This window comes from Sycon ciliatum, chromosome 4, assembly GCF_964019385.1.
Source record: "Sycon ciliatum chromosome 4, ocSycCili1.1, whole genome shotgun sequence".
NCBI lineage: Eukaryota > Metazoa > Porifera > Calcarea > Leucosolenida > Sycettidae > Sycon > Sycon ciliatum.
In genome coordinates, this window is record NC_088646.1 from 4768756 (window position 1) to 4777047 (window position 8292).

At 44.9% G+C, this 8292-nt stretch overlaps 1 protein-coding gene across 1 annotated transcript; it reads left to right on the forward strand.

Moving 5' to 3' along the window:
- The first annotated feature begins 1654 nt into the window (after positions 1-1654).
- LOC135814044 (small ribosomal subunit protein eS6-like) lies at positions 1655-4365 on the forward strand. The gene is made up of 6 exons (XM_065327097.1): positions 1655-1751; positions 1893-1957; positions 2039-2105; positions 2185-2403; positions 3067-3237; positions 4132-4365. Exons 1-6 carry the CDS (start codon positions 1746-1748, stop codon positions 4336-4338), a joined length of 735 nt encoding a protein of 244 aa, XP_065183169.1. The 5' UTR covers positions 1655-1745; the 3' UTR covers positions 4339-4365.
- The last annotated feature ends 3927 nt before the right edge of the window (positions 4366-8292 follow it).

The window sequence follows — 8292 nt, forward strand, 5'->3', positions numbered from 1 at the left end:
CAAGATTGATACAAGGCAAACCGTGCAAAGCCTGTAGCAAAGCTGCACACTGCAAGAAAGGCACATGCCTCGAAGTCAGTATGTGCTCAACTGCACCTAGTTCTTTACAGAGTGGTCGCAAGTGGCAGACGTCAGCAGATCACTCGGTTCTGGCTCGACAAGAATGGTGACATCGGTAACTCTCGTGATCAGCGCCTCCACCGCACCGGCATCATAGTCCTTGTGCCTGTTTTCCCGCCATAGATCAGTAGCCAAGTAGTCAATGATGACCTTGTTTTGTCTGCTCAATTCTGTATGCCCTTTACTAGGGCTAGGCAGACGCAATGTGAAGATGAACACAGCTCTGGGATCGACAGCATCGGAGCTGTCACAATAGGAAAAAAAAAGAAACGGTGATGGCGGAGGCAGTTGTTGCAGATTCTCAACCAGCACCACAGGAGGTGAATGTGGTGAGCCCGGTTCGGTGGTTTGCGCGGATAGTTTTTCTCGTAGCACTGAATCTAGGATCTCCTTTGCTCGATCACCATCTCCTGAAACAGTACTGACAATGTCAGACGCATCGACTGCTACGTCGGAATACTTTGAGAATGCCCGTGCCAATGATCTGGCCAAACATGTCATGGTTGAATAGGCCTCCGGGTATGCAGCCAGAAAGAATATGACTGGTTGAATCGGTGACGCGTCCTTAAGGTGGTGTGCACCACGGCCAGAGAATGCCTTCCAGCTGAATGCTGGTTGTGTCGCAAACCTCTCTGCAAGATGGGTTACAGACGTCTTCAGCTGGTCAGGAGAAATAGCGTAGGGAAATGATGGGTGAGTACTTCCAGCATCAAACATACTGTCACTGCTGTTCATGTATCTAGAGACGAACAGAATTACCCCACCAAGAAGTAATCCTCCACAGAAAGCATGGATGAGCGACCACCCAGGAACCTCGCCAGCACCATGCTCGTGAGCAATCCTCCTACTCCTTGGTAAGTGGGGTTTCCTCTTAGTTCGCCTGTGACCACCTCGCCCATCAGGTAACGCTGCAGTATCAGCACTGCTCAGCAAGTCACTGCCATCGTCACATACATCCTCATCGTCGAAGCCATCACTCACCTCCCCTCTGTCATCGCCTTCACCATTATCGCCCAATTTTGACTCATCATCACTTGAATTGTCTACGCGTAGGACATCTGCGGTATCAGATCGCAGTCGTAGGTCTCCATCCAAAGGGAAATCACTATTTCTTAACCGGTTACGTCTGAGATTGTCCGGAAATCCAATACACCTGGACATTGGACCGTTGAAGACTTGCCTCTGCCCGGAGACAGTAGCAAGCTCGCGCGACGAACAGGAAGAAACCTTCACAAGATCACGCACCACTTCTAAACGGCAATTAGCACGTTCCTCCGGAGTTCTAGCACCAAATTGGGAAACTCCATCCCTTTCTCGTTCAAAGAATACCACAAATAAAAAAAACAGGCCACATGAACACAAGACACAACTAGCTGCATGCATTCACTCAGCAGAAGAAATAATTGCTTGGTGAATTTTCAAATCAAAAAATTAATAATAAAAAATGTTGGTTCTGTGACGCCTTCGCGGCGCACAACTCAACATTTTGCTGAATTTTTTGACGCCATATTGTGTAACTTGGCAACGGTGGCTAAAGAGAGCATGCGCAATAAGTCTACCTGTTTTCCTTGGGTCTTTCTTTTCTTTCTCTGGCCGACGCTCGGCGACGGGGATTTGTCATAAAGATGAAGGTATGAGCTTGATGGAGGCCTTTGCAGAACCCAGTGCATGCTGAAAATACCAGTTAATAGTGCTGATCATGTTTGGAGTAGAAGGATTTTCTGGCGGAAGAGATTCATGGAGTTCTGGTCCTTTTTGTGTACAATGTGTAGCTCAACATCGCTTTTCCCGCAACGGGATGCCAAAAATTGATTGAAGTTGACGATGAGCGAAAGCTGTAAGTTCGTTGAGGCTTCAGATAGTAGTTAGAAACAGAAGTACTTGAACACTGTTCTGCGTTCGGTTTGTGATCATCCAGGCAAGCTTTCTTTGACAAGCGTATCTCCGCTGAGGTCGCTGGTGATTCTCTTGGAGATGATTGGAAGGTAGGTTACGATTTGGACATGGGGAAAGCTGAACAAAAGGATCGTGGAGAGTGTTATACTTCTGACGTTCTCATTGCAGGGATACCGCTTCCGCATCACCGGAGGCAATGACAAGCAGGGATTCCCAATGAAGCAGGGTGTCTTGACCAATGGACGTGTTCGTCTGTTGCTGTCCAAGGGCCATAGCTGTTATCGGCCACGTCGTACTGGCGAGCGTAAGCGCAAGTCAGTCCGTGGCTGCATTGTGGACGCCGCGATGAGCGTTCTCAGCTTGGTCGTGGTTCAGAAGGGTGAACAGGTAAGAAATCTTTGAGTACAATGTTCTCAATTAATTAACCGAGTATTGAAGGATTTTTCAAATTTTTTCGGATTTTTTCTTCAAAAATTTGAGGGAATGAAAAAAGGAAAAAGGTGGAATAGTTGTTACCACCATTATTCGAAATTTTAATTTATGCTGAACACAAATGCATTGAATTCATTCATAGCTCTTTGGAAGAATGAATTGCAAGAGCAGAATTTAGTAGGTCTTTAGTGTATACTGTACATTATGGTCTGTTACTTTCACAGCCTGACAAGCTGAATCAGTCTTTGGCTCGTCAATCCAGAACGCGCCTTTCATGCAATGTGTATTTTATGGCAGTCACAAGTAATTTGACTTGTCGGTAATGCATTGGTGACTGAATTTTCGATCCAGCCATTACTTGCCCGACCAGCTGTGCAACGGAAAATCGTAATTTATCTTGCTGCTTTGGCCTAGAGTTCAGGGAGGTTGTGATTTCAGTGTTATGCAAGAACAGTGGTCACTTGGTGCAATCCGGTATGATTGTGGCCAGGCACCAGCGAAACTTCAGAAGCTGATGTTTCTAAATACTGCTGTGGGCCAACACGAATGTACAGCCTGTACATTTACGAGGAAAGTATGGTTTGTTCATACTGGTGGATATGGCTGTGGTTTTTCTAGGAAATCCCCGGCCTCACCGACAAGACCATCCCACGTCGTCTTGGACCGAAGCGTGTTGGAAAGATCCGCAAGCTTTTCAACTTGGAGAAGGCTGATGATGTTCGCCAGTATGTTGTCCGTCGCCCAATGCCAGAAAAGGAGGGCAGGAAGCCGAAGTCCAAGGCCCCCAAGGTCAGTGTCTCGTCGACTTTTTGTTGCAATCATTTTTGATTTGAGATCAAGTCGTGGGTGTGTACCTCCTCCCTGACTAAGACTGTCACTTTGCATTGTTGGTAGGTTATTTGTGGTTTGATCTGTGAGCCCACGGTCACTTTGCTGTGACTATGCATGTATCTAGTATTAGAAGTGAGCAGTCCAGTACATATTCATCAGGCAGTATATTAGATGCACGTGACAGTAACCACATGCTACAGTCCACTCAACACAAGGAAGGCATTCGATTACGCGAAATTCTGTCTCATTCGGCTACACACAATTCAGTCTTGTTCTAGAATTCTATACCATGCATATGCCGTTAGATGACACAGATTTTATTGCCAGTGACTGCATGTGTCTGCTGCGTTTATGCTACTGATTTGTACAAATATTGTGTATGTGAACTCTTCCCCGGTTTGGTCGAGCGGGTCCTTATTACAGAATTCACGACGAATTCCATAATTTTTTTACTTCGGCTTAATTTGCTCCTTCCGACCATTCGAGAATTTGAGTATCCGGGTTCATAATGTATCGTCAAAAGCGTCGAATGGGCTGTTGCAAGTGGAACCTCCATTAACTTGTTTTTGTCCCATTTACCGCCGTTTTTGATTATATATTTTTTATGAATGGGCTATAGTGTGCAATCTTAGCCGCTGTTGTATTTAGTGGTGTTTATTTGGAACAGGGCTAGAAGATGTACACACATTTTAGCTTGTTACTTCCCTTTTGCACATGTATGGAAGTCCAATGGCAGATCCTATTGCATGCGTTTCTTTTGATTCACCTTGTATGTTGGGTAAATGTACACCGTGCTAAAATGCATTTCTGCTCTAACCGTCAACGTTGCTTCTCTTGTGTATGTTCTTACAGATCCAGCGCCTTATCACGCCCGTTGTTCTTCAGCGCAAGCGTCACCGTGCTTCAATGAAGAAGCAATGGGCTGTCAAGAGCCGCGAGCAGGCTGCCACCTACCAGAAGCTGCTTGCCCAGAGGCAGAAGGAAGCTCGTGAGAAGCGTGTTGAGCGCCAGCAGCGCCGTCGTCGCCTCACTTCCACCGCTCAGAGCTCTTCCCAGTAATCTCTGTAATAAACCATTTTTAGACCACATCGTGTTCTTTGGCATCGGCAAGAGTGCATGGGCTCACAGAGTGACCCATTACCATGGGTAATTTGTATTCAGGATTCCTGATCTATGGTCTGTAGAGTCTCAACTTGTGCAATCCATGGTCACTTCCTACGTGCTGCGAAGGCCATGTCATAAATGAGGAATCAACATGTCTAACGGGTTTATTATAAGTTTTAACAATGTGATAGCGATGTGAAGAACGAAAAATGTGGTGGGCAACGATGAAGTTACTTCGAACTGCATGCTGCTTAACAATAGCATCCAATCCCGTCCGTACATGCCTATAGTCCATCCATAATAATTTAGTATCCTTCTTTTCGCCGTAAATGGGTCAAATTTTGAGCACACTTTTTTCGGCAATCATGAAATTGACTTGCTCTTCCGATTACTAGTATATATACCGGTACCTGTTTAGGGTGCGTTCAGACTACCGTGAATGCCGATAAACCGTGAAGGACACTCACAACCGATAAACTACAATCCATTTCAAAACTATAGACGCGTACCTCGGCAAAAACCGTTATGCCTGATTGTGACATAAAATCTGTGATCACTTTGTGCATAATTTTTTCCAAATTGGGCGTCTGTTATCCAATCGTTTAGATTGGATCTATTGCTAGCATGCTAGATCTAAACTATATTTATTATGTAGGATTTTGGTCATATTTTTAAACTCAAAATGGGTGTAGCATGAGCATAGGAAAACGTACAATAGAGTCGCGCGCTGAAGAACGTGGAGCCCAAGAACGTCCAGCCTGAAATTCTAAGAACGCCACAGCCTAATGGGCCATTCACACTACGCCCAAACGTGACGTTTTCGTCCGGATAGCCATGACAACATGAAACGTGGCGGGAAAATCGTACTCTTTATACGAAAATGTAGACGATGTATCCAGACTCCTGTACCGAGTTTCGTTCTGTCGTTCCCAGCCAGCAGGAATGTGTCCGAAAGAAGCTGTACACACAGCTGTACGAGCCTGTGTGAATGCACGTGCATGGAAACGATGTTTGCCAGTACGTCGTATTCCAAAACGTGACGCGTATTGTAACGTAGTATCAAGAGTACATAACCCCCCCCCCCCCCAGACTGTAGGGCTGACCCGAATTTGCCAGCTGAATCTCGATATTTTGCGGCATAATTTTGCTCGTGCATCGTCGAAATTTTGCTTTCATTTTGCTAGGCCACTCGATATTTTGCTCCCTTTTTGCTCCAAAATTTGTGTCACGTGTGAGAAAACTGACCGAAAGTGGGTTACGTGTTGGCAAAAATGAGAAAAAGTGAGTTACGTGTTAGTAAAACTGTGCCGAAATGAGTCATGTGCACCGTACATGTATATGTGTAAAATCTCCCAATTCCCAGCCAACACACCGATATTTTGCTCCATTTTGCCAGCAAATTCCCTTTCAAAATTCTTCGATATTTTGCTAGAAGAATTGCTAGCAAATTCGGGTCTGCCCTACCAGACTGCCAGAGTACGAGTGTGCAACTCCCACATACCTAGGCCCTGCTGTCCCGACAGAATTTCAAGTTGACGTCATTATTTATGACGCAATGCTCCTTGCACCCGTACCCGTGATTTACAACATGTGTACGGGTGTCAACGCATCACACGCTTTTCTTTGCAATAATTATTTGTACAGGATCGATCGGCTTTGGTCAACCACAGGTTCCGGATTCGTCTGATAATCCGTGTACAGTGCGCAATGCATCATCAAAATGACGTCAACTTGAAATTCTGTCGGGACAGCACCCATATAGGCCATAGTGGAGTTGCACACTCTGGGGGCTTTGGAAGTTATGTACTCTTGGTAGTATGAATAGTAGGGCTCAAACGATTAGTCCAATTAACCGGTTGCAGAATAATTGACGGTTAACCGATAAAGATAACGGTTATGCAGTAACTTTTCAGTCAATTTTTCAAGTATCAGGTCGTTGCAAAGTATGCACTTTCGCAGGCTGTCACCATGGTCACACGCGTAAGCAATTTCTGGGCTATCACCTCGGTCATATCTGGTCTCTTGGTGTGAGACTATGTATGAATGAGCATGCAAGAGAATATACATGTGTGCGTTGTACTGAATAGGGTACATTGTTTGAATGAGTATAGTCAAATACACGGTTAAAAAAGAGTCCGCCGGATTGCCGTGTCTTATAGGTTATAACCGTTAAACCGACCGTTAGCTTAGCAGCTAACCGTCAGGGGTAAAACCGTGACCGTTTGAGCCCTAATGAATAGCCTATAAAGCTACGAACGGCGGCGTTGGTTTTCTGGCAGTTTATGGGATACATATGATCAAGGACGGATTGTTTCTAAGAACGTCACGCACACGGTGCTATAAGAACGCAGCCAGATTGCTGACAAAATAAGAACGTCCCAGTCTTAAACCCCTTGGAAACAACGTTCTTGGGCGCGCGACTCTACTGTATGTGACCAATTCTTCCGTGTTAGGTCTTAGTAGATATGGAGAGTTGAATAAGATATTTTTTTCAAATACTAACATCTTAGGGCCTGGTAAGACTGCGGCAAATTTTGGTTGCCTGACGAAAACAGAAATGAGCGTCCAGAATTAGAATCGCGATCACACTACACAGGTGGGGAGAATGAAAATTCAAACTTCATTTCGAGCGTCAAGTGGTAATCTCCACGAACGACGTCAAATTCCTTCACCTTGGGGATCACCAACACCTTCAGTGCAATCCTTGCAACCATCCTTATGAGTTTTGTTGTTGTCCGTGACCTCGATATCGAGATGAAAAAATAAGTGAATATCAGCATCAATGGCGTATCAGCGTCAAACTCCTGTTGGAGCGGAAAAAGCGTGGTCCGTTCTTGCTTTTTTTTGGAGCGTCAACTCCCGCTTTTGCCGCTCTGGCGGCAAGTTACTATGGAGATTCGGATTATAATCCTAGGATTATTTCAATTTTGCCGCAGTCTGACCATCTCCTTGCGCAATATTTCTAAGGTCTGTGCCCTATTTTTCGAATCCTATTATAATTATAGGATTTGAGATTTTACTGGACCTTGTTTTATCCTTAAAATTGGTAGTTTCACGACGGCATGTGCGATATGTCGTCATGAAACCACCCCGTGCCACACCTGTAATGTTCTTTTGCACATTCACTGCTTCAGTCCTTCCCATGACACCAGCTGAACAATGCTGCTCAAAGTACCTATTCTTGCTCAAAATGGGTATTCATGATGTCCTATGAATCTAAAAAGTAAACATTCATACCTCAAATATATTTACAGCTTCTAATAAAACCATAATGCTGTTATTATGCGTCATGAATGACTCATGATGACCAATAACAACGGCATAAAGGTCACGCATTTTCAAATCCTATAATCTATTATATAGGACTTTTTGCCAGCAAATTAAGAGATATGAGAGTAATTCTGGAGCGGACCTGAGCAATATTCCGAAAACTATTCTCAAAACGTTCCAGCCAAATTTGAAATATTTCAAAAACACTACGCGTCTATACAGTAAAACCTGTAATGGCGACCACTCGGATATGGCGACCACTTTTCCTTGTCACGGACGCATTCACATTCAAAACACCTCGGATAAGGCGACCACTCGCTCAACGCGACCGGCAACCACCCACCCGCGACCGCGTTGCACAGTGCTAGTCATGTAAATGTATGCATTGCATGGTGCACCAGGCATGGTACTTATTGGTAGATCTACACATCAATGCAGGAAGTGTAGATGTACATAATTATGGTGCATGCACGACATTTGACAGGTCTGAGGACCCCAGGCACATGAGTCGTGCTAGAGTAGCATAGGTGTGTGCACTGTGATGCACTGATCAAAATGATGTATCACATGTGGATATGGTCACGTGACCCACTGAACCTGGATAAGAAGACCACCTGGCCACGGCGACCACTTTTTCTC

What these genes read in the sequence shown, in the direction of transcription:
- LOC135814044 (XM_065327097.1), top strand. An exon ending in GTTGACGATGAGCGAAAGCT is followed by an intron (nt 1,958 to 2,038) that starts GTAAGTTCGTTG and finishes GTGATCATCCAG; the next exon opens with GCAAGCTTTCTTTGACAAGC. An exon ending in TGGTTCAGAAGGGTGAACAG is followed by an intron (nt 2,404 to 3,066) that starts GTAAGAAATCTT and finishes TGGTTTTTCTAG; the next exon opens with GAAATCCCCGGCCTCACCGA.